This window comes from Mercurialis annua, linkage group LG6 (assembly GCF_937616625.2).
Source record: "Mercurialis annua linkage group LG6, ddMerAnnu1.2, whole genome shotgun sequence".
Taxonomy (NCBI): Eukaryota; Viridiplantae; Streptophyta; class Magnoliopsida; order Malpighiales; family Euphorbiaceae; genus Mercurialis; species Mercurialis annua.
In genome coordinates this window covers 41,138,219-41,164,599 of record NC_065575.1, presented here as the reverse complement: position 1 = coordinate 41,164,599, position 26,381 = coordinate 41,138,219, and the positions used below count along the sequence as shown (strand labels likewise).

The window sequence follows — 26,381 nt, the reverse complement described above, 5'->3', positions numbered from 1 at the left end:
GAAAATGTGTATTTGATAAATCTGTAAATCAAGAAGCTTGAATTGGAGCAACATTATCTCTATTAATAAATAGCTATGCGCAGCACCATCATCATATTTGTGCAGAAAATGATAGTTCATCTGTGTGAACCTATTTGTTTTAAACTCATTAATTTCGATTTCCATCTGCAATATGTATTTCACTAATAGATTATCAATTTTTCTAATAATAATTAAATAAAGTGTTTGCTGTTAATGTCTTTTGCTGGAATTTATCGTTCGGCAATTGGCATGAATGATATTTTTGGCCAAGGTGTCACAGCCAAAGTCTTACTACATCCAATTTGGTGATCACTATCACCTCTATTTTATCAAAGACATACCCTTTTAGACCTGTTTTTTTTTTTCTCATTGGTTCACTATCGAAAGTATTTTAGACTAATCCTCTCATCAAGGGAAAACAGCGGCGATAAGTTGTCGAGGTGATCGTTGGCAGAGGAAATGTTTGTGAATTTTTTTAAAAGAACAAAAGTAAAAGTGGAGATGCAGGGTATCGAACCCTGTACCTCCCGCATGCAAAGCGGGCGCTCTACCATTTGAGCTACATCCCCTTGTTGAATGTTTATTCTGTTAATAAAAATATAACAAGGTTTTTTGAAAAACTCCATTTATTCTGGTTTGTTGACTGTGGCCTCAGTACATTGCTCCTTGATAAGAGTGGCTAGGAGTACCGGCAGAAAGCACTGGGCAGAGGCAGTGCAGGAAGAATAATGTCTGTACCGGTCTTCAACATCACTCCTAATTTAACAGTTTCAAAGCTATGCTTAGGTTTGTTTGCCCTACTTCTCCTTCTCTCTCTCATTTCTCTGTATTGTAAAAAATCAATTTATGCAAACTCTAAAACCCCACCGGCCACCGCATTCCGGTGTCGATTGTTATCAGGAACTATGACATTCGGCGAGCAAAACTCAATGCTTCAATCATTTCACCTTCTCGACCAAGCTTTCAATGCTGGCATCAACTTCTTCGATTCTGCTGAAATGTATAACGCTTGTTTCTTTTCCTTGGCTTGTTCACTCATTGCCTTGTTTTTTTAGCCTTAAATTTTCATCTCTCTCTAACAGGTATCCAGTGCCGCAACGCGCTGAGACTCAAGGCAGAAGCGAGGAGTACCTTGGCCGTTGGATTAGAGATAGGAGAATTCCACGTGATCGTATTGTCTTGGCGACTAAGGTTTTCAATTCAAATTCAATTCTCTTTTGTTTTTATCGATACACAAAATTGTTTCTACTTAAATTGTGATGTATGATACTGAGGTTTCTCAATTTTTATTGCAAATTTTTGATGCAGGTTGCTGGTCCTTCTGGTCAAATGACTTGGATTCGAAATGGACCTAAGTGTTTGGATGCTACTAATATCACTGAGGCCATTGACAATAGGTTGATTTATGTGTTCATTCTATTTTTAGCTTTTATGTCATCATCATTTGGAATAGAATAGCTGTGTGTTGCTCTACTCTCAATTAATTTTGTGTACTCAGTCGAATTGATTATCATTTACCAAACATGCTTTAGCGTTTTCTGTTTTTTCCCAGCCTCCATTTTGACCTAGTTTTCACATTACACTGATGCAGCTTATTGCGAATGCAAACGGACTACATTGATCTCTATCAAATCCACTGGCCTGATCGGTTTGTATGTAGATCCTACTCCATTTTGTTTCTAAATGCCCTCCTTTTTGTCCACTGGTTAATTGGGGTTAGCAGTAGAGTGGGTTGGTATATTGTTTCAAGGGAATAGGTATTATCAGTGGTTATAACTAGAGGAATTCCTGCAAATAGTCTCATCTTCAATTTTTGGTTTTGTAGAGGCAACTATATGCTGTCTTTTTTGAATTTGACTTTTGTCTGTTCCTGTAGCTATGTTCCTATGTTTGGAGAAACCGAGTATCATCCAACTCGACAGTTTTCTTCAGTCAGTATAGAGGAGCAGCTTGATGCACTTGGCAGAGCTGTTGATGCTGGCAAAGTATGTGGTAATATCACGGGTTTTTTTCCGCTCATTACCAGAGCATCTCTAGTAACCGTGCTTTACGTTTCATTTGCAGATCAGATACATTGGGCTTAGTAATGAAACACCATATGGTATCATGAAATTCAATCAGGTTGCAGAAAAGATGGCTTGCTTTCCAAAAATAGTTTCTGTGCAGGTTTTTTATTAGTTCTCTCTATTTTGAGAATGATGCTTTCTGTTCTTGTCCTTAATCAATTCCTCCTACCTTTGGTGCATTCATATTCACACTGGCGCTAATATGTAGATATTTTTCCAAATGACAGAACTCATACAACCTGCTCTGCCGAACTTTTGATTCTGGTTTAGCTGAGTGTTGTCATCATGAGCGGTATGTTGTAATCTTTGACTATATGCTATTGCTAAGTTTGAATTGCATATCCATAATATGTTAAAGAGAAGGTTTAAACTTGTCCTGCTTAGGAAAATTTCTTTAAATTTAGATACTATCTTGTATAATGTTGATGCCAATCGGTGGTTTGACTCGGAGCAATTAGATTTAGGAATCTGAGTTATTATTGCAATGTAGGACCGACATGATAGAGTACATAGCACATCTTTAATTTCGTCGGAAACCGGTTCATCCTTCAATAGGAAGTAGCTTTACCATTAGTTTAGAGTATTTTGTTCAATTGTTTGGCATAAACCTTACTAGATTTCATTATGTTCTTATGCTATTGGATTTTTTTTTAGTTTATGGATTCTGCTCCATTTAATAATCATTTCTGTCATGTTGAACTTTTTAGAATCGGCTTATTGGCGTACAGCCCCCTCGCAATGGGCATACTTTCTGGGAAGTATTTTGCACCGGATGGGGGTCCAGCAGATGGCCGATTAAATCTTTTCAGAGGTTGATCACATAATTTATTTTATCATACAGTTTTGGAAGTTTAATAAAGATCCTAGGATTAAATTCATCCCCATTTCTTCTCATGTTGACTATTTTCTCATCTCTTTCCAGGAAGGTATTCAGAAGCAGAATCAAGATACAATTTGTCTAATAAAATGATAAAAGCAGCTACTATGGTGAGCACATTCTTATTGATTTTAGATCCTAATGCTGTTCTACATGTCCATGTCCTAGTTAATTCATTACAGGAGAGTTAAGAAAGTGCAGGAATGCCCATGTTTCCAGCTTATATTTTTTAGCTGTAGAATACTTTTAGTTCACCATTGTACGAGTGTATGTATGCTGAACTTGTTGCAACTTTTGTTGATAATTTCTTATATATGCAGGAGTATCTTGGTATAGCCAAAAAATATGGTCTGCATCCTGTATCTCTTGCAATTGGTATGATTACCCTCGACCTGTGTGTTTACTAGTTCAGTCGCCCATTTACGCATAGTTATTAAGTGATTACAGCGTTGGTCTGTTTTTGAAGTTACACGATTATTGATTGCATGTTCTGAATATGAGTGCACTGAGAATGGCAAGGACAATATAGTATGAGCTAATCTAAATTTTTAGGTATTGTTTTTTGCAGGTTTTGTTTTGAGACACCCTCTTGTTGCAAGTGCAATATTTGGAGCTACCAATTCATGGCAACTCCGAGAGATAATTGATGGTTGCAAGGTTGAGCTGACACCAGAAATAATAGAGGACATCAACGAGGTTCATGGCAGGTTCCCTAATCCATGTCCCTGATTCTGATAGATTTGTGTGTATTGTATGTGACAGGTAATAACTAAATCTGTATCAGTATTTCATGTGGACTGATCCGATCATATTCAATTAGAAGTTGAGTTTTTTTTTTTAACTGAGATATGGTTAGCGGAGTTAGCAGGAACTCATTTTTTTGAGTATTCGTATATTCCAAAAGTGTTGTTTTCTAGAACTCAAAATACGTCATGAGACGTGTGAAATATATGAAAATGGCAGACCATAAATTGCTAAGCTTCTGCCTTGTGGTGGAAGCTGGACTAAAACTAATAAATATGGCAAAAGTTTTGACCCTTTCGCATGATTGACTCCGTTAACATCTCTAGAAAAGCAGCCTGGCGTCAAACATGATGGCACGGCGCCATAATCAGAATTCATAGTAAGCATTTTGACCTTTTTTTTGTTTCCAGAAAAAACAAAAGAATTAATAAATTTTGTAGTAGTTGACTAATGAAGAAGTGCACACAGAACCAAAAAGAACCGATCTGAATTAAAAATAGTCCTTCGGTTTAATACATTAGTACTATAACTTTTTGAAAATAATTGATCCGGTTTGGCTCAGTTGAACTTACAAAACCAAAAATCCCAAAGAAAAGACAAAAAAGAGAACTGAACTATACATATGTATAACTTTTTTAAAATAATTTTTTTTTTCCAAATAACACTATTTTCCTGTCATTAGATATTAAAATGTATAATATATTAAATTTGGTTTAGATAAATTTAATATTTTAAAACTAAAAATTAACCTAATTGAATATTTTTTTAAAAAAATATAAATTACTTTTGATATTTAGTTTTGAACCAAATCGAATTACCATCTGCCACCCTACCCTACCTCATGATGCATTGCGACCGAGCCATTGCCATTTGCCAACTCCTTTTTTCACATATCACATGATGGCATATCTTGCCGTTTAATTGGCCTACACAAAAAGGTCGACACTATGCCGTTAATCCCTGCCAGCACCTAAAGTATAAAGCATGTGAATATGGACAACATACAAAGCTAGAGCATTTTTAGGAGCACTTCTATTCTTTTATTTTCTAATTACTAAAATACACCCATTCCTAGTAAGTTTCGAATTCTCATCATTGAAAAAGATAAATAAATAAATAATAATAACAATTGACTCATTTAAGACTAAACAAAAAAAGTAAAAGTAAAAGAAAGAACTCAACCTATGAGTAAATAGATAGATTATCATCATTTTTAATTCCTACTCCTTTTTTCTTTGCCCTTTCTTTTCGCGGAAATGTCCAATTCCAAATTTTAATTGCCATTCATTCCATACTTTATACTATATCGCATTAATAATTTAATATTCCGGAAGAAATGAAAAATACGGTCTGGACCGTTTAACCCGCTCTAACTCCACCACCACCACCGCCTCTCACGGCGCCGTCGATCTTATCTTATTGTATTAACTGATTAGATTCAGTGGCGTTAAGATTTAGTAATGAGTTCGAAGCCGTGGCTTTATCCGGCGCCTACTTACCGTCCCTTGGAATCCTACTGGGATACGGAGGAAGACGCTCCCGGTCCTCGGTGTGCTCATACTTTGACGGCAGTTGCCGCCACTAATACTCAAGGACCTCGACTTATTCTCTTCGGCGGCGCCACTGCTATTGAAGGCGGCGGTTCTTCTTCCGCTCCTGGCATCAGTTATCTAACTCCGTTTCTTTTACTATCTCAAACTTCTTCTTCTTGATTAATTACTTCAACTAATGATTAGATTTGTTTTGTAGGATTAGCTGGAGTTACCAATTCAGTTCACTCTTATGATGTTGTCACTAGAAAATGGACCAGAATGCGACCTGCCGGTGATCCGCCGTCTCCTCGGGCTGCTCATGCTGCCGCGGCGGTTGGTACCATGGTTGTTTTTCAGGTGATTGATCAAATTTGAGATTAAATTGTAATCTGGAACTTCTTCATTTATTAGTAATTTATAGTTTTTGTTTTATAATGTTGGATTGAATTGGTGTTGAATGGGTAGGGTGGGATAGGTCCTGCTGGACATTCTACTGATGATCTTTTTGTGCTTGACTTGACTAATGATAAATTCAAATGGCACCGGTGAGCCGAGTTTCCTTTATTCATCGCTTGTGATTTGTTTCCCATTTGACTGTTTAATTTTCAGCATTTTCTTCTTTTAATTGATGTGAATATATTTAGAGTGGTTGTACAAGGACAAGGTCCCGGTCCTCGCTATGGGCATGTTATCGACCTGGTTGCCCAACGCTTCCTTGTTACTGTCAGCGGCAATGATGGTACTATTTTATATTTCCCCGTTTTTGGATTTTTGAGTTTATGTTGCCTTTCCTCTTTCGTAGCACTAGTGTAGTAGCAAAAATTTATATGATCGTTTACATTCTATAAATAGTGCAAGAGACTTGTATACTGCTCGTTTTTCAATGAAGATGCATTCACATTGTTAGATTCAACTTCTTTGTTTTGTCAGTCTTATATTGGATTGATAATCTTTAAATGGTGCCTAATATGCCGGGGTAATACTTATAGGTCTTAGAAGCTAGGACCCAGGTTGCTGGTTTTGAAATGATAATTGAGTTAGCAAGACGTAAATTTGATAAAAATGTATCCTTCTGTATGACCTATTTTTGAATGATGAGTGACTGCACGATCATATGCGTCAAGATTATTAATTTAGCAAACATTGTCCATTGTATACGGACAACTCCTAAAGCTACATCAACCTAGAGTGGGAAAACTCGCATCATTTTCTTGTTCATTATGTTTGTGGTTTTGCATTTTCTATGTCAAAATTAACCGAGAGATGGCTGGATGTAGACTACGAGATTTTCTAGTTAAAACTATTTCTCACTCAGAGACCCCTAGGATTTGATACTTTCTTATGACCACTTTATGGTCTCAAGTTTCAACATCTGCCTTACAGCACAATCCTGATATGATTACTCCGGGTTTAATAGCTAATCATTGTTATTTATTGTGTCAAATAAATATAACTAGTCTGGAATCGTTGTTGTTTACTATGTCAAATAAAAGCATGGTATATCTTTCTGCTTTCTCTCTCTTCTGTTGTGTGATCATATTTTTGCAGATTAGATTAAGAGTTTTGTTGGTTTGATTGGTACGTTTTGTGTTATTGTTTTGGTTGCATAGTCTGTGATAGAGACATGCCTAAATTTATGTATGCTCAAAATCAAATATTCATGTTGTGTGGGCTGTTATATGCAGATGAGTAAATGATAATCTCCTATTAATTGTAGGTAAAAGAGTTTTATCTGATGCATGGGCTTTGGATACTGCCCAGAAGCCATATGCATGGCAACGCCTAAATCCTGAAGGTGATAGACCTTCTGCTAGGATGTAAGTTAGTTTAGTTTGTCAATAGACGCATAAACTCTTCTTTTTTTTAGTGTTTATACTTAACATTAATCATTACTCTGCAGGTATGCGACTGCTAGTGCTCGTTCAGATGGCATGTTTTTGCTTTGTGGCGGAAGAGACTCCACTGGCATGGTATAATCTCTTATTTCTATGAGGGTGTGAAGCAACTGAACATGAGAGACAAAAATCAACAACACTCGAAGATTATGTTAAAATGAATTCCAAATGGTCTTGAAGTGGAATAAGAATTGGGACTTAAAATAACTCAAAAGAAATGAATTTTTTGGATATTAAAATGGGACAAAATCATGTCTTCTGCAATCTTTTCCCTAGGCTTTAAATTTTCTCATAAATTTATCTTTCAAATAAACTGATGTTAATTCTGATGCTTCAACATATATAAGGCTACTATCTTTTCCGAAGGTATGGTTAGTGATAAGCTGCTTTTGGTTGGTTTCTTTCGATTCATTGTTGATGTGTGCTTGTACAGGCACTTGGAGATGCTTATGGCCTCTTAATGCATAGAAATGGTCAGTGGGAGTGGACTCTTGCACCAGGGGTATCTCCTTCACCGAGATATCAGCATGCTGCGGTGAGTAGTTTATAGAGGCCAGAACTTTGTACGTACTATATTTTTAATTCTCTAGTTAATTGTAGTAATTTTTGATATATAATCTGTATTTATAATGTTATGTGGACAGCTCGGACACTCGGATTATAGGTAGACATGTCTTCTTTTGTTCCTCCATTTTCTAGCGAGGAAATTTTTGTTTGCCTCTCCAATAATGATCCAATACTATAAAGTTTCAGTGATTTGCTTTCAGGTCTTCGTTGGTGCACGATTGCATGTAACAGGAGGTGTCCTGAAAGGGGGGCGTTCGGTAGAAGGTGATGCAGCTGTGGCAGGTAATGCTGTGGCATTTTTGGGTCCTTATTATAATAAAAGGTAGACTACTGTTAATCTTAGTGCTGCGTCTATTTGTTTAGTTTTGGACACGGCTGCTGGAGTCTGGCTGGATAGAAATGGGCTTGTAACTTCTTCAAAAACAAGCAAGGGGCACACTGAATATGATCCTTCTTTGGAGCTAATGCGTCGGTGCCGCCAAGCCGCTGCTTCTGTTGGTCTTCGCATTTATATTTATGGTGGTCTAAGGGGAGGTAATGATTATGTTACAAAATTTTGAACCTTTTTTTTTTTACCTCAAATGGAATGTATATTTTCTTAAGAAGTACAATCTCTTAGCTGGGGTTTGACAAAGCAGTAACTTTGATTTGCCATCAATCATGTAACTAAATACTGTATGCTTCAGCTCTTGAATACCATATAGCATCCAAGGTTACAACTTACAGCATTCCATAGTCCATTTGGGACATTAGCCTGCTTTATGCTTCAACTCTTCTGCTAAATAATGTACTCTTTACTAGAGCTCTCCCACTTTAATGCACATCCTGTCTTTTTCTATTCTTGTGCATGTATTTCTTAGTCAACTCGAATTAAACACATCGCTTTAGCTTTATGTCGCTGCTATAAATATTGCAAGCTCTCATTTTATGGTGTACTTTTTGGGCCTGTGATGATTTCGCTGCTTGATTTTATAGTCTCCTCCAGTAGAGAACTGAAAGTCTGATTGAATATGTGGGTCAGATTCTTCTTTGGCTGGACTATTGTTATTCAGAGAACTGTCAGTAAGTCTCATTATTGTGCAACGCACGATCTTAACTGTATCACTGCTGCCCATGCTCTTTGCAGATGTGCTTCTAGATGATTTTCTGGTCGCAGAAAATTCACCAATTCAGTCAGACATTAATTCTCCTATATTAACCTCTGAGAGAGCCTCAAGCATAACAAGTGCCAGGATAAACTCTGCTAGTTTAAATCCTTATGATACTATCTCAGATGGCGGACTAGAGTTCCCTTCACCTGGTGGCATCAGGTTTTAACCATTGCTCTTTTTCTCTTTTGTGTGCATGTGTTATTGGTGCATGCAATATGTGCTTTTGTCATTACTATTTTTGTTCATACATCATTCCTAGCAACTTCTATTGATTTCTGTTTTCTATCAGTATGGACAAAAATTCAATGGAAAAACTTAGGGAGGCTTCCGCTGCTGAAGCGGAGGCAGCTTCTGCTGTCTGGCAAGCTGCTCAGGCAGCATCTGCCAATTCTGCTGAAGAAACATCTGTGTCCGATGACAACTCACAAGCTGCAGAAGGAACTTCTGATGGTAGTGACATTGAGGCTGATGTTCGCCTTCATCCTAGAGCTGTATGTCCTCTTTATCTATCTGGCAAAATGAAGTGTTGCTTCAATTTTGCAGGATGCAGAATAACACTTTGTTGCTGTTACAGGTTGTGGTTGCTAAAGAGGCTGTCGGGAACCTTGGTGGGATGGTTAGGCAATTGTCACTTGATCAGTTTGAAAATGAAAGTAGACGAATGATTCCTATGAATAATGACATGCCATATTCTGCAAAAAAGTTCACTAGGCAAAGGTCTCCTCAGGGTTTGCATAAGAAGGCAAGTCAACACAATAAAAGCATAAATAAACTCACAGGTACTTTTGTTATGGACCTACCTGATTTTATCAGTTTGTCTTGCAGATTATTTCCACATTGCTTAGACCTCGGAACTGGAAAGCCCCTGCCAATAGGAGGTTTTTCCTGGATTCTTATGAAATTGGTGAGCTTTGCTATGCTGCTGAACAGATCTTTATGCACGAGCCAACAGTTCTTCAATTGAAAGCTCCAGTAAAAGTTTTTGGTGATCTTCATGGGCAATTTGGTGATTTGATGCGTCTATTTGATGAATATGGATTTCCTTCCACTGCAGGAGATATAACGTAAGTAATAAGATTTCAGCTCTAAGAATTTACATGTGGGAAGAAGATCGAAGGATAGAGACAACTGATTAATATTAGCTTTAAGTTTTAGTATTGATGATCATTTGAACCTTGTAAAGTTCTGCTGCTAGTATTGAAGATTTACTTCTTTCCATTTGGTGTATATTCTATGACAGCTTTCATTTCCATGCCTTTTCCTTTAACCAGCTTATCTATTTATATGCTGTAGGTACATTGACTATTTATTTTTGGGAGATTATGTCGATCGAGGGCAGCATAGTTTGGAAACTATTATTTTGCTTCTAGCTCTCAAGGCAAGATGTGTTCTTTTAGGAAGTGCACAGATTATACTTCATCTTTCTCCTTTGTGTAATTGCGCTTTTATTTTACATCTTTTGCAGATTGAGAATCCTGACAATGTTCATTTGATACGTGGCAACCATGAAGCTGCTGATATAAATGCACTCTTTGGTTTTCGTCTTGAATGCATTGAGAGAATGGTACATCACATAAACTTTTGTTTGTTTTCTTTTCCTTAAAGTTCAATAATGTTTATAGCCAATAATATTTACAGGGGGAGAGTGATGGTATATGGGCATGGACACGTTTCAATCAACTATTCAACTATCTTCCACTTGCTGCACTTATTGAAAAGAAAATCATATGTATGCATGGTGGCATAGGAAGATCTATTCATTCAGTGGAGCAGATAGAGAAGATTGAAAGGCCCATAACGATGGATGCTGGATCTATTGTACTAATGGATCTATTATGGTATTTTCCTCTTTGACATCCATTTCTTTTTGTTGAGCTATATTTCCATCGATTTGTCTTATGCCACCTCTTTACACAGGTCTGATCCAACAGAAAATGATAGCATAGAGGGTTTGAGACCAAATGCGAGAGGCCCTGGTCTTGTCACTTTTGGGGTATTTTTGTCATCTCCTACTTTTACTTTCAAGATGCATTTGCTAGATCTTTTACTATGTACATATTCTGTCACAATAAGAAACTCTTGCCTATTATTGTCTCTAGCCTATGCCATTTGGCAGCACACTGCGGTATCTCGAGTGAAATATACCCAGACAACACTGATTGTTAATTGCAATATACCACTTAGTGAACCTAAACCTTTGAAACTTGGTTCTTGCATTATAGTTTTATTTTTATATATATATATATAATTGCATTAATTATAGTTATTCTCTATACTTAATCGTCATAATTTTATAGTTCTGCGTTTATGGAACTCACACAAATATTTCTTTGTCATGCATCTTTGAAATATGATGCTTGTTTGGGTCACTTAAGGAACTAAAGCTTTGCCTCAATTTTAACATAATTGCAGCCTGACCGCGTAACGGACTTTTGTAAGAAAAATAAGTTACAGCTCATTATTAGGGCACATGAATGTGTTATGGACGGGTTTGAACGCTTTGCTCAAGGTCAATTGATTACGCTGTTCTCAGCAACTAATTATTGTGGTGAGTCAAATCAAAATGAAATTATCTTTCTTCGTTGGTGGAATTGTATCCGTGTCCTAATTTCAAATATCCGTCTAGGGACTGCAAACAATGCTGGAGCTATACTGGTGGTTGGCAGGGGTTTGGTTGTGGTTCCAAAATTGATACATCCCTTGCCACCGCCCCTTCAATCGCCTGAAACATCGCCAGAACGTGTCATGGACGATACATGGATGCAGGTATGCTTTTTTCATTCCTAGTCCTATCATTACCAGTCGAAAATGAGTTAAATCTCTGATGACCTGATATTTGTCTTGTGCGCTCATAATGTCTTGCAGGAGCTCAACATCCAAAGACCGCCTACTCCAACTCGCGGTCGGCCACAACCTGATCATGACAGGAGTTCACTTGCATATATATGATACTCCCAGACTGATTTTTGTAATTCATGAGATCATTTGCAGATTTCCCATGTCTACAGGAAGCTCTGCTTGACCCTTGTCAATTTCGAGCAAAATATTTCCCACTCGGCGATGCTTGTGTTGTACTTTTAGATTATACAAAGAAAGAAGCAAAAAGAAAAGCATTCTCAAATTTGCCCAGCTTTAGAGAAGGTTTAGGGGTTAACCAATGAGTGTAACATAATGTACACTTTAGTTTGAGCAGGGATAGTTATTACTGTTGATAATTTATAGAGAAGGAATAGTTCTGTGCATTGTAATATAAACAGTTTTAAGAGGTTTTTACTGTATAATACGTTAATATTGTTTTTTCTTAATTATTCACAGTGAATCTATTGTGTTTTTTTCCGGGTTCAATATTTGAAGTGTAAATGCATCATCAGTTCTCTTTTCTTACATATTTCCACCGTCTCATCTAGAATATGTTGTTTGTTTTACTTTTAATGTACTTCAATTAAAAATCTCATTCTATTTTTTTCAGCATAATTTTTCTTCTTTACCTTTTGTTTGTCTTATTGACTAAACATGTGTAATAAGACAACAATTAATTCGTACATAATAATTTTATTTTATTTTTATCTTTTTAATGTGTAAATTAAGAAACGGATTTTCTTAATGAGATGGATGTAATTTATAGTGAAGTGTTTCAGCTTTTTTCAGTTTTCCTCTGAATTATATATGCTTTTTCATAACATGTGTAACCACACACAACACAAATTATAGCGTGTTTTGCAATGCAAAACATAAATTATTTCGGAATTCGAATTACTAATTGAAAAACTAATCATTTGGTGTTGATATAAACGCTAATATTCATCTTATTATGTCTTTTCTGTTTGAGTTTCGAAGTTCCACATCTATTAGTGATTGACGTAATTAAAAAATAGTTCTTCGTGTTTCGAAATTGCAAAAGCTCATGATTTGTTTGCATTTAAGCAAAGTTTATACAGCTTGAACTTTGGTTTGCTATAAGCCTGGACTATTGCAAACACTGAATCAAGAACATGAACAAGTGTTTGAATTGAATTTTACATGACAAAATACTTTCGTACGTCTGACATTTAATCTAAGCGCGGAAAAATGCGAGAATAGGCAGAAATAACAGCCTCCTGCACATATTTCTTCGAATTATTCGCGTCTGGAACCCAACGAATCTCACTCATATTCGGAGTCTCCACATAGGCCATAGTGAACTCCCCAACTTTCTCAACACTACCCCTTTTCCCTGCTCTCAAAACAAGATTGTTCCGATTGTACGAAAATATACCTTTACTTAAACCAATAATGTCACCAGGTTCGAAAGCATCGCATTCTTCGCCCCATAACTGGAAGTGAACAGCAGCTGTTTCATCAGCCACCAAGGCCAGACATGTCTTGTTTTGGCCTTCCATTGTTGGTCTGCCTTTGTCCAACAGTATGAATTGAGTGTTTATGTTGGTTTGAGCTGAAGGTACTAAATCTTTTACAAATACTTTGCTTCCTCCTTCCATACTAGCTTTTGTTTTTCAGCTGTAAAAATGAACAAATAAATGATCTCAGTGGGGCATTTTTACAAACAGCTGGACGACATAGAACTAGTAAAAGAATTGAAAAGTAGTGGCAAGACTATAGAAGCTGGAATATGATTTCAATGTAACAATTTAAGCAATTTGTAAACTGAAGCTGCGAAAAGAATCAAGTGCATAGAGCATCCAATATGTTTTTGCATATTCCAAACAAGGGTTTTCTACGTTACTTAATGCCCTCCAAACACTATTTTCTTAACTCATTTCCATTTTAATAAAATACGCTCCCTCCGTCCTGTAAAGATAGAATAAGTAGTTACTTTTTTTGTCCCACAAAATAGAAAAAGTAGTGTTAGTTAACTATAAAATTATTAAAATACCCTTATAGCATCTCCATTGCATGTTGTATTTTTTATGCTATTTTTAACACAAAATAAAATAAATGTTATGTATAACACATATTATTGAAATCCACTCCATTGCAAAATGCTTAACTAAATGCTAAATTTATAATTTTGTGATTATCATTATTGATGGTAAATCTGTAAATAATTTAGATATAATAAAATTTGGCATATGCTAAACTTTTTAACAAATTTGGCACAGAGTTTAGCATATACTAAATGAGTGTTTATCCCATGCAACCGTTGCGCCACGTCATTTTTACATCAAGTCAATGAGCATTTGCGATAGGGAATCTTTTAATTATTACTTATTTTTTTTATCATTCAATTTTCCACATGGCTAACGCACAATTGGTTTGTTACACGAATGACATGGCGCAACGGTTGTGTGCAATAATTTTTCATACTAAATTTAGCACATAAAATAGAAGTACAATGGAGACGTATTTTTTTTATACTAAATGCTAAATTATAACACTGTGAGGTATTTTTGGCACTAGAGTGGAGATGCTCTTATATCAATATTAATTGATTTAAAGTTTCAATGTATGCTTTTTATGCATCTAAAAATCTATTGGCTAATATTTATATAGTGGCTTTGGGTTGTGTAAATCACTAATTTATTATGATTTACTCCAAGAAATTAAAAGGAAAATTTAGGAAAATTATCACAAATTACCTATAATTAACTACTTTCTTTATTCTTGTGAAAGAGCTACTTTTTCTATTTTTACGGAACGGAGAGAGTATCTTTTTATTTTACTATATTTAAAAAACTATACAAAACATCTATATCTAAGAAAACTAATGAAAGTTCATTTCACCTCTCAAATTTGGTATAAAAGATCAAATCTGGTCAAATTTGTGCTCTTTTTTACAAAAATACCTTCAAATTTAATATTCGGACTCATTTTACTCCCTCATATGACTTGGCCGAAGATAATAAGACTATTATATGCAAATTGAAGTTGAAGGGGAAAAATGAGTCAAAAATATTAAACTTAATGGTGTTTTTTTTCTTTCAAAATTTAACTTTATTTGATTTTTTAAACCAAATTTAAGGATAAAATGAACTTTTTTTTAGGTGACGAGGGAACTCCCGGAGAAGCCTGACCACCCTTAGTAAACCCTCGAGGAAGCTAGTCTTGGCATCCCACCGTCCGGACCTCCCACTTAATATGAGTCTTTTAACAATTCATTTACAAATGTTTCCAATAAGTCCCATTTTTGTTGCTAAAAGAACTAAGATGGTGTATTATTTATATTTCTCCGCTGATACATTTCTTTATCACCATCACCAAACAGCTTTTCAAGTTGGCTTAAAAAAATTCTCAACGTTTCTTAATAACTTTTTTTCTAACCTAGTGGAATCAGAATAAATATCACTCATTGAATGATTATTATCACTTTCACTCAACAATAGAATAGATAAAAATGATTAAAAAGGTAAAAACAAAGTAACCGTAAAAAAATACCGGGGAATCTCCAATGACTAAACTAATATCCACATGGCTTTTAAAACTGTAATTCTGTTTTTAGTAAATGAAATGGGCAGAACAAAGGAAGAGAATAATAAAACCTGAACCTCTATCTTGATCAGAATCTGCTAAACTAAAAGGCTAAGCTAAAAAACTAAACTGCTAAGGCTATAGACACTAGAATTCTAACATTACGGCGGAGACATTACTAGTTTATTTAAATCCCACATTACTCTCATTACCCCAAACTTTCTTTCAGATCCGCTAAATGATATGCCGGTGCCTTCAGAAGGGTACAGAAGCCTCGGAATTCTTTCAGTTACCTTAAGCTCGGTAACATCCACAACGCAAGTCTCCATTTCTGCCAAGCGGTACCCATACCATCTACCCCGCACTTGATGTACTTTCCCTTTAGCAATTTCATTTCCTTGCTTATCTAGTAGCATTACTACTTGATCTGGCTTCCACTGAGCACCATCATTGCCAGCTAAATAAGTATCGGCATTTTCAGTTCTTACTGTGTTTTCAATGGGTCTTGCAGTTGCACCTGACGGGACATTTTCTTCTCCATGACTCTCGGATGAGTCGTGTGAATGTCGCAGTGATGCAACGGCTTGCTTTTCTGAAAGAGAATGGTCGACCTCCATTGGCGCTCGGACATCTTTGCCTGAACCTGAACCTACACCTCCGCCTGTTCGTGCTAGTCTAGCTTTCCGATTGTTGAGCCTGCAATAACATAAACGACAACTGCATTAATTAGCAAATCTTCAAATTAGAAAAACATGATAAAATTTGTCAACTTCTACATTGATGCCCATTTAAATCTAAATCATATTTAAATATTCAAGACACAGACCCCAGTCAACTTGTGAGCCCTCAAAATGACAATTTCACCTATGAATTTGAAAAATTACTATTTCCCCATAACATTTTATTTTTCTTGATTTTTCAAAATTGAGGGGAAATAACAATTTGGACCTAAATTCAGGAGGGTTATAGTAATTATCCGTAAATTAAATCAGGGGTTTGCAGAATCCAATCTTCCTCTTTCTCCCACCATTTTGTTACCTAACCAACTAGGGGAAACCAGTGAAATCACCAAAAACCACTACCTGAACATTTTGAACTAAATGTTCACGAGAGTATGCCCGAGTTAGCATCCATGCCGAATGGCTCCCCTAAACCCAGCTAATAATATCCGTAATAACAAAATAGAAACAGTTTAGGTTGAAATGAAAGAATTAAAACAGGCCAGATAAAGAACCAAGCTGCCAAACAAAAAGGACCAAAGAAAAAGATACAAGTAATAATAATACAAGGGTAATATATTTCTTTTCTTTGCCCATCCTTTTTAAGTTCATTTTCTAATGATCTTTAGCTACACTTTCCAGAAGTAAAATGATCTAGCATTTAGGGTGAGAAACCTTGGAAATATATGGCTTACTTCTATACTGGCACCAAATAGAATCAACTTAAATCTAAATGACAGCACTGCAACTCTCTCCCACCATGCAACAATAGCAATTAAAATAACTAGTAACCTGAGCTTTAAAATATAAGGAGTATGCTCCCATGCGCATTGGCTATGTTGGAAACTCAATGGCTTATGTTGAAGTGTAAATATATTCCAATTACTCTATTTTAACTCCTTCAAGATTTACTACAGCTGCGCTATATCTAAACTGCTAAAGATTCCCCAATCTGGTTTATACCTTTCCAATCTTGCTTATAAAAAGGAATGTAACCTTACGGAATTAAAAGAATCATCAATTATAGGATGGAAAACTATGCTTATGAAGGGTAGCTTCCTCACCAATTTTTTAGCTGCGATGGTGTAACTTCGGAACCCTGGAAAACAGTGCCAAAACTTATCAGAAAAGACAGTTGCATCTTCATGTAGATGAACTAACAAGAGAATTAAGTTGCGCTACAAAGAGGTATATACATACAAGAAGAGTAAGCTTATCAGCCCATGATTGTAAAGCAGCCGCATTCCGATGCATATCAGGTTCATCCCCTAGAGCCTCCTCAATTAATGACATTTGGTAGTCATTCATTATGGTTCTTTTCCGTTTTCTCGGCTGCTTTTCGTCAAATTGAGTGCTTTCAACCTTTTCACCTTCTTGAACGCGTTGAAGACCATTTTCTCTCTTGTGTCCGATTGATTTTGGGGTCTCACCATTTTCAATCTGGCTGGCAAATTTTTTTCCTCGAGCAGAACTGGTATCTGAACCACTTGTATCAACATTTTGAAAATCTCTGTCAATCTCTCTTATAACAGTGGATGCAGTACCACCAGATTTACCCTTGTCTTCCCTCATTGCATCATTGGCATGATTGATATGCTCATTTCTGAAGTTAAGCTGCTCCTCTTGAAAAGCGGAGTTCTCTGACATTTCCTCTTTCTGATTACTGCTAATATTGCGTTTCAACATTTCCTTTTTCAATAAAGGTGATGTGTATCCCCCTGTACTTTGCGCCTCCTAAGAGCAATCAAATTTGTTAGGTTTGAAAAGGACAGGCAACATCGCTGAGATGAAAAAAGAGAGAATTTCAGGAACCAATGCATGTCAATCTCAAATACTTGAGATTCAATGCCCTCACAAACATTTTCAACTGTTAGTTTTAAGCTACAATAGATAAATATTAAAATGAATCTAGGGCTCTATTTGTTTCATGAAAAATATTCATCCATTAATTTTCCTCATTGTCTAATGTTTAAGAAGCTAAAAGAAAAAAATCAAAGTAAAAACTTTTCTATCCAATGAAAAATAAGCCCACTTTTATGGAAAAAAAACTTTTCCTTTTAAGTAAAGAAGGTCATATTCCCCAATAGGGCTGTAAATGAAACGAGCTGCTCACGAGCACCTCAACGTTCGGCTCGATAAGAGCTCGGTTCGTGTTCGTTTGTATATTATATCAACCGAGCTCGAATTTAATTTTATGTTCATTTATTTAACATGAACATAGTGGCATTCGGCTTGTTTACATTCATGAATAACTCATTTAGTTGTTCGTGAACGAGCTTGATTAAGAGTTCGTGAACCTTCCCATATATGAGCTTGAAGAGAAGTTTACGAACTGGCTCGTATAAAACTTGATAAAGAGTATGCGATTCAGCTAATCATTTTTAAATTAAATATAAAATATTCTTTTAATATATTAAAACTATATTTATTCAAACAAACTACGTAGTTTTGATTTAAAAAAAGCAAAACTAAATTGTTTCTGTAATCTGTACATGTTCGTGTTCATGAACGAGCTCGTATAGCACTTCACGAGCTCGTTCATGAGCTTGTTCATTTAGCAGTTTAATGAATATGAACCGAACATGAACACCTTATTTAAAACTCGAACGAACATGAACCGAACATGAACACCTCAAAGCTCGGCTCTGCTCGGTTCATTTACAACACTATTCCCCAACTTCTCTCCTTGATATATGTGATGTGGCCCACACGAGACATTGATTTTCAGTCTCTCCTTATTTCAAGTTATTATTAGAACTTCTCTAAAATATTTTTGTATATGACAGCCAAACAATAGAAAAAATAGGAAAATAATTTCCATAATAGAGTATTTTCTGGAAACAAACAGAGCCCATCTAACATCTAGTTGTCAAGAAAATCAGGATTATTTTTGGACTTGTAGCTACTGAATGCGACTGAACTTTTAGCTCACACATCATATAATGACCGAAAGGGTAGAATCAAGATTTTTGTCAAACTTGTTTCCATTGTTACCTAGATATATAATAGAACCGCAAGAGAATCTTACATCAGAAATTAGCACAATGGCCTTTGTTCTCGATTAATGCATCAAACATAATGCATAAACCATGAGCTTCAGAATGTACCTGATGACGTTCATTGATATCCAGTTTAGAAAACTTGTCCAAAGATACCGACCTTTCAAATTTGTTTTCCTGAATTTTTTCCAAAAGCATCATATGAAACATTATTAAATTATATGAAAAAGAAAACAGATTGCCATGGTCGGAGCACGAATAGACTCTTAGTTTACAGAGGAAGAATTCTTACCTGAACTTGACTTTGTTCAATATCAGCAGCATTAATCAGCGGCTGTATTTGGTTAAAAAATACCCTACGAAAAAATAAATAAAAGATGCTAGAGTAAATAACCAGTGTGGATTTGATAAGAACATATTCTACGGCACATGCACATAGTGCTAGTGTGCATCTTATGTGTGGGAATTTTTTTAACATGCATCCGTTGGCTATAGTAAACTCTGGCAATTTCCAAAAGAGATGAAACCACAGCTATAGCTACAAGTGAAAATGTAAGACTTCAATCTACTAGTGCAGCCGCTTGGGAATCTATTTCTGAGGCTGTGACAACATGTCTAATTTTCACATAACGATACATCATAGCTTTAAGGAAAAAAACTGGGCTATAACCAAGGGGAACTAGTCATTTTCCATTCCATTTCATCTGTTTGCAGATTAAGAAATTGCCTTCAAAATTTTCCAACTGATATGTATGCCTAAGAGAAAGTATGTTTAAACATGCATGAGATAAGATAAGACATAGTTATCCATGCACAATGTAATGGTTAGGATAGGTAAAACCGTCCTATACACACAGTTCTGCTATTCAAGTATAACAGCACATTGTTAGCATTTTCAAACTCTTCTCATAATTGTATTTTCTTTGAGAAACTAGTGGTATGGGCTGAAAAAACATGCACCAGAGACGAAGAAAACGCCGTCTTCGGTATTGCTAAGTGATTTTAGTAATGCAATTAGAGTATGCCAATTTTAGTAATTATTAATAATGAAATCAGAATTCATAAATAATAATGAAATCAATATGAGTCATGAACGTGTAATTCTTTAACAGCATCACTTAGTCTGAACAGACAAAAGCTTATCTAAAATCTCAAAACCGCTAAATCTACCAAGTAAACAGGACCGGTTACAATAGCTTCTCTCCAGTAATTATTGCACATGATATTCGAAGTTTTAGAAAATTACAGAAAAGAAATAGACCTTCTAGGAAGAACGAAATGAGAGTCTTACAAATTACCTCAAGAGTTGTACATCCTCTTCATTCAGAAAGTTAGGAATCAGAGATTCTGCATGGCTTAGTAATGAACCTGCACATGCAATTTGCTTGTAAGGAATGGAATTAAGTCATAGAAGTTTGCCCATTGGGAAATTATGAGAATTCATGCTTACGTAGGTTCCTGTAAATAGAGTTTGCTTTGTTAGCATCAGAAGGAAAAGAAAATTCAGGCAAAGTTTCAGATGGATCCATCCGCATGCACTCAAGGAACTTATGAAGGAAGAGATTTCTTTCCTGCTCTGTCGGTTGCAACAAAAAATTGAATTAGGTGATAGTGGCAAGGCATAAAACCAAGCTTGGCACAAAAATTTATCCAACTTGAGAAGTAACTAACCTTCACAAATATGCGGGACAAAACAATGAAGGTTGGCTATTACTTTGACAAATAATGAAGTTCTCTGATGAGCATAGGTAGCTTGGGGCATGTTACTGGGGATTAGAGTAATTTCTAAATTTAGAAGATTTGATGAGTGCAGTGAATAAAATGTGTCCAAAACCCATCCAGCTGCTGTAAATATATCAAACTCGAGAGCAGCATCTTCTTCTCTCGGTGGAAGTTCAGAAGAACACCAAATGGATAAAAACTCTCCATGAGGAAGTGAAAATATGGCTGTAAGAACCTTAGTCTGGGCAATGAATTGAAATTTGAAACAAAAGAGAGAAAAGAAGAGGAAAAAAGAGTAATGAAAATCTTCACCATTGATGCTTTAAAGAATAATACATTGAGCATGCATAGTATAACATAAGACAGTCTGCAGCGACTTCCCATTTTTTCTCAGTAATTGTTTCTTCATGTACATGTAAGTTCCAAGATAAAAAGTATTTTAGGCAATCTTTTATCAATCTCAGATATATTCTCCAAATAAGTCACAGCAGTGATTAACCAGAAGTGGGATTATGCTTATAAGAGTATACAAGTTATGAAATCAAAAGATAGCTTACAAAGCATGTTGTAATGTAAGACCGGAAGTTTGAATCATCTGAGAAAATATCAGCTAGACGCAACGCATTGAGTCGCAGAAGCCCCATGGGAAATGTTTTTCCAGAATTAGCGCTAAGATGTTTGGAATCTTTACTAAGTGCAGCCTTTAATAATTCAAGAACCTACATCATGAGAGCAGTAGAAAAAAAGTAAGCCTTGATCAAGGGAAAAAGAAGGATGGAACAATTAGAGTTTGTCGCGACATGACCCCATTTGCAAGCTAGTCCAAAAGGAAATCTCTCATCTTTTTATACTGAAAACAAGTATATTTTTTTTTTAACCGCGAAAACAAGTATATGAATAGTTATACATTTAAGGAAGTTTCTCATAGGTATCAAATATTTTTTGGGTTAAAAAATCATTTTGTTTCAGTGCAGAGGATATATAAACTACTCTCTCCGTACCATTTTATGTCACTTTTTCAGTTTCACACAAATTAAGAACACAATAAATATTATAGACAAATTTCTTTTTATACCCCTCATTTTTGTCTTGGTTATATGATCTAGACAAATGCATCATTAATTTTACTCATTAATCTATATATCACTCTCATTAATATTAAAGGCAAAGAAGAAAAATGTGTGTTAATAGCACAAAAAGTGACATTCTTTTTGGGACATTAAAAAGTATAAAAACTGACAAACAAAATGGGATGGAGGGAGTATAAAATAATAAATCATATTAAAAAACCATAAAGAATGTGATCATGCGAATCTGCTGCAGAAGCTGCATTAGGAACTGACCTCTAATGCAACGGACTTGGCCAAATCAAAGCTAACTGGAGAACTTGCAACCTCATCAAGGTAAGAGATGCTTTCTGCTTCACACAGATGCAATAGCTGCATAATTACATTAATAAAGGATAAGTGCAGTATAGTCTAGCACAGACATAATCAACAAGTCTAAATTGCAAAACTTACAATAGATAGTACTTTAGCTTTGAGTCGTGATACAGCAGCAACAACTCTGGAAGACTCTATAAAAGTGGGTGTAACATTTAACTTTAATATGGACTGCGCCAGGAAAAGAACGCCACCCTTTCCACATAGTTCCTAAAATGAATAGAATCCAAAATAATTACTTAAATAATGAAAACCAAAACATCATGAGGATATTGCACATGAAATGTCCCCATAGTGCCAAACAAATCAAGCATAGAACTAGGATATATATCAGGGAAAGGGAGGTCATCCAAGCAAATATAGTTCATAAATTATGGTCTCGTGCAATATTTTCATGATGATTTTGTTCCATTTTTAGCCAAATCAAAAAGTTAGCATCCATACTCATATATCTCTAACTGATCATATTCCCAGCTATTTTACAAAAAAAAAGTGTAATACACAAACATTCAGCTTTCTGAGAGCGTTGGTTTGGACAGATGTTAATATTGTTGGCAACTCCAAAACCAACTTTAATCCAACCACAGAGAATCAGAGTTTTTATTTTAAAACCTTGTTCCTTAGTAGGCGCTCCCTAAATGACTTTTGCTGGCACAATGACTGAAGAAACTGTAGAGAAGCCTCACATTGTTGGCATAGATAATTAATTATTTGTTCAGCTGTCGGTCTTGATCTCATGTGAAATTCCGTATACTGTGCAGATATCTTGACCTGAAGAAACCTGATGGCTACATGCACTGCTCCAAAAGCTGCATCCATAAATACATCAACCTATAACAGAAATATCAGGATCGGCATGAGCAAAAATGTCTCAAATTATGTGAACTACAACACCAAACTGAGATCATAAAATCACTTTTTTTCTCATTTGTTTTTTACTTGCTTCTATTGCCACTTCCTCTTCATCAATTCTATGGTTGCTTTTGCATATTTAAAAAAAATTGTAAAAGAGAAAGACGCAAGTCACTGTTGAATTCCTCTTAGATTGTTAAGGAAAATGAAGGAAACAAAATTTTGCAGAGATACCATAATGATTCAACGCATTTACAATAGCAACTTAAATACACTATGGTGAGTGTACCTTGGGATGAGCAAGCAGCACCTGAACAAGATCTTGCCAGTGTGAAGAAATGCATCCTGTTAATAGATTCATACAGCAAGCTACCAATGCCGAATGGAGAAGGGACAAAGAGCTTGAATTATTATTTTCCTATGCCATTAAGACAGCTCCCAGTTAAAATAAACAGAATGCGATGTAAAACTTAAAAATAAAAGACTTAACAATACCTGCATGATACCACTAAGAACAATTATCACATAAAACACCAGATCCAACAATTTTTCTGACACTTTAATATCATCCAGTAAAATCTGCACATCAACAAAATAAAAGGTATGATTTATGAGAGTCCAAAGTTGTGTGCTCGCTCAACAATCTCACTACCAAGTCTTCCAAAATTTAAATGCCAGAATGTGAAAGAATATAACACGGTTCTTTACATGCCCATAGAGAGATGCAGAGATGATAATACTTCAAAATCATTTTGAGTCAACTAAAGAGGATATCTATATCCTAAAGGTAAGCCCAACCTACACACCGAGATATTCTTGCATATCAAGAATTAAGATCCGATTAACAAAACAAGTTTGACACACATCCAAATACATGCACTTGCATGTAGTTAGAAGACCGACAACATTAGAACATACAGGTGAAAAGTAATGATCATAAAGGTATCAATATTTAAATTAACAAACCAAATGCATAGGAAGGAAAAGAATTCAAGTGGAACAATGACCATCTCTTCTCTGCATTATGTAAGAGAGTGGATCTTACTATAACATTTTATAGGCTCATATTCACACAGTTAAAATTCCCTGCAACTAAAGAAGATAAATGCAAAAAGAATGCTGCATTATATATAAATGAAATCTTAGAAAAGGATCAACAAAACCTGCTCGAGTTTAGTATGCCGAGGTGCAAGGTCACATAGAGAATGCAAAAGCCGAATACCACATAATAAATATCTCAACAGCGGTTCATCTTTCTCGGATGATATAAGCACCGCAATAAGATGCAAAGGAAGCAAGCCTGCCAGTTTTTCCACATCAATCTGAAAATAATGCAATGTAAGAGATGCAAGAAATTGTAACTATAATAGCATATGGTAATGATAGCACATTATTGGCTGACCTTTAGATTTGATCCTTTTTCAGTGGGGAAGTGAATTGCAAAATTTTCAGTCTCTCTCAACAATTTGTTAAGTTCCTGAGAGCTATGCCCATGTAATTCTTTTACAGCAGAAATTAAGTCAATGACCTGTCAACATGATGAGAATAATCCATGTTAAAAAAGGGAGAAAGAGATAGAGGCACCTTGGATTACTGAAAACCATTTGATTTTTCTTTTCAAGGAAGAAAAGGATGAAGTATAATTACGTTTAATTATTAAGAACAAATGGAATTAACTAGAAAATGCAAATTATTCATGCATTTAAAACTTCTACTTACTTGTTCAGAGATACAACCAGAGTCATCCTTAATAAGCCTCATCCTATCCAGGACAAGAAAACGCCATGAGCAAATTATAAACAGAAGCTAATAATAGATGTGTTTTATCAAGTTTGAGCTGATTTTAGAAGTAGCAACCAAAAGAGGTCTCTCCGTAAGCATTTCAACAAGAAGCCCTAACAGTTTCATTGCCAATAAACAATTTGAAGAAGCAACCTTTAAATTTTGTCAATTTCAAAAAACATCAAATGCAAAAACAACTCCAGGAGCGAAAAACAAAGGTCAGAAGCTAATTATAAGTGTATAGCCAATCACAGAAAATGAAATAATTGTAGCAATACAGAAGTCGGTTATACATTATACAGGGATATCCACTTCTTGCAACAAATTGACACTCAAATAATAATTCTCCACATTCCAACGGAGAACAGGCATGATACATCAATATTTGCAGCACTAATATAGTAATTGAAATTTTATCTTCATATTTCTTCAAAGATTGTTATAGCTTTTCAGTACGAAGAACACTAATAAAAATCCAAATACAAGGCAGTCTCGCAGTTTCGGACACACAAAAATGGGTCCTAAACCAATTCAAACCACCGTTTAGAGCTCCTGATATTAGCTTTTAACAATAACATGCAGAAAATTAATCACAAAACATGGTGCAAAACTGCAAAGTTCAGCTTAAAAATTGCACACTTCTCCACATAATGAAGCTTATTAGCATTTTCAAGACAGTGAACTAAAAACAAACCAGCGTCACAAGCTTGATATACTTAAAACAAACCTAAATTTCAAGCAAAAAAAACAGAATTAAAACGTTGAAACCCTAAAAAAGCAGAGCGAGTAACCAGTACATAAATTAATCAGCTAAAGCATAAAAATAATGCGAGGAAGTATTATAATGAAGCTAACCTTCAAAAATTGATGTCGATGAGCTTCTTATTGAGCGCCAAAAACAAAAACAAAGCGAAGAACCAGAAATGGGAATAAAATTGGCGGTATTTTTGATTGATTGGATAACTCGTAAAGCAGATAGTGATAGAGTAAATATTGTTGAAGAAAATTGCAGAGGCAAAGGTATTTATGGGTTATTTTTCTCCCTTTTAGTTGAATTTTGGAGAGTATTTCATTTAACAAAGGATCAACGCATCCCCTCAACTTAACACACGGGATTATTTAATCCAATTTTAATTTGTTTGAACAATTAACTCTAAAACTCTTCATTTTTGGATCAGATAATTTAATAATTATATTTTAAAAACGCGTAAAATACAAATTGGAGGTGAGTAATGCAAAATAAAAATTAAAAAATTTCCTAATTGTTGTAATAAACTATTCTAAATTTATTTTTTACAATAAAATAAATAAATTATGGGATTATTTGACCCAAAAATAAAAAAATTTGAAATTAATTGCTCAAATAAATTAAAACTGGATTAAATAACCTTATATCACAAGTTCGGGGGCGCGTTGATCCTTTGTTCGTATTTCAAACCATACGGTGAGACAGTGACTGCCCTCAGTGCTATTAGTAATTGTAAATTACTGGTAATAATAAATTGGTCAACATATTTTTTTAATTGAAAAAGTTCAACTTTGCCCCTAATGTTTATGCCGGTATGAACTAGCCCCTCTTATTTATTCAAATAATACCCTCAATTTTT

The 26,381-nt window shown here is 35.2% G+C and overlaps 4 protein-coding genes and 1 non-coding gene across 5 annotated transcripts; 2 read left to right on the top strand and 3 right to left on the bottom strand.

Moving 5' to 3' along the window:
* Positions 1-517: 517 nt before the first annotated feature.
* Positions 518-590, bottom strand: TRNAA-UGC (transfer RNA alanine (anticodon UGC)). The gene has a single exon. It is a non-coding gene; the product is annotated as a tRNA-Ala (tRNA).
* Positions 591-691: 101 nt separating this feature from the next.
* LOC126686152 (uncharacterized) lies at positions 692-3,805 on the top strand. The gene is made up of 12 exons (XM_050380186.2): positions 692-807; positions 922-1,021; positions 1,104-1,212; positions 1,330-1,418; positions 1,613-1,669; positions 1,898-2,006; positions 2,086-2,187; positions 2,315-2,379; positions 2,795-2,898; positions 3,010-3,074; positions 3,285-3,339; positions 3,533-3,805. Exons 1-12 carry the CDS (start codon positions 750-752, stop codon positions 3,691-3,693), a joined length of 1,074 nt encoding a protein of 357 aa, XP_050236143.1. The 5' UTR covers positions 692-749; the 3' UTR covers positions 3,694-3,805.
* Positions 3,806-4,932: 1,127 nt separating this feature from the next.
* Positions 4,933-12,198, top strand: LOC126686992 (serine/threonine-protein phosphatase BSL1). The gene is made up of 20 exons (XM_050381327.2): positions 4,933-5,373; positions 5,458-5,597; positions 5,706-5,785; positions 5,885-5,979; positions 6,958-7,057; positions 7,141-7,210; positions 7,569-7,670; positions 7,903-7,984; positions 8,066-8,236; positions 8,829-9,012; positions 9,143-9,344; positions 9,428-9,595; positions 9,679-9,917; positions 10,147-10,231; positions 10,319-10,417; positions 10,492-10,691; positions 10,771-10,846; positions 11,266-11,401; positions 11,480-11,619; positions 11,719-12,198. Exons 1-20 carry the CDS (start codon positions 5,169-5,171, stop codon positions 11,800-11,802), a joined length of 2,658 nt encoding a protein of 885 aa, XP_050237284.1. The 5' UTR covers positions 4,933-5,168; the 3' UTR covers positions 11,803-12,198.
* Positions 12,199-12,714: 516 nt separating this feature from the next.
* On the bottom strand, positions 12,715-13,807 carry LOC126687422 (uncharacterized). The gene is made up of 2 exons (XM_050381982.2): positions 13,727-13,807; positions 12,715-13,641 (listed from the first exon to the last, which is right to left on the bottom strand). The coding sequence occupies exon 2, from the start codon at positions 13,329-13,331 to the stop codon at positions 12,903-12,905; it is 429 nt and encodes a 142-aa protein (XP_050237939.1). The 5' UTR covers positions 13,332-13,641; positions 13,727-13,807; the 3' UTR covers positions 12,715-12,902.
* A 1,407-nt stretch (positions 13,808-15,214) lies between these two features.
* On the bottom strand, positions 15,215-25,857 carry LOC126687098 (nodulin homeobox-like). The gene is made up of 18 exons (XM_050381472.2): positions 25,630-25,857; positions 24,712-24,754; positions 24,395-24,520; positions 24,156-24,314; positions 23,488-23,571; positions 23,282-23,410; positions 22,753-22,971; positions 22,219-22,350; positions 22,042-22,137; positions 21,256-21,417; positions 20,648-20,939; positions 20,427-20,552; positions 20,275-20,344; positions 19,269-19,332; positions 19,085-19,153; positions 17,178-17,711; positions 17,042-17,076; positions 15,215-15,954 (listed from the first exon to the last, which is right to left on the bottom strand). The coding sequence occupies exons 2-18, from the start codon at positions 24,751-24,753 to the stop codon at positions 15,420-15,422; spliced, it is 2,874 nt and encodes a 957-aa protein (XP_050237429.1). The 5' UTR covers position 24,754; positions 25,630-25,857; the 3' UTR covers positions 15,215-15,419.
* Positions 25,858-26,381: the final 524 nt, after the last annotated feature.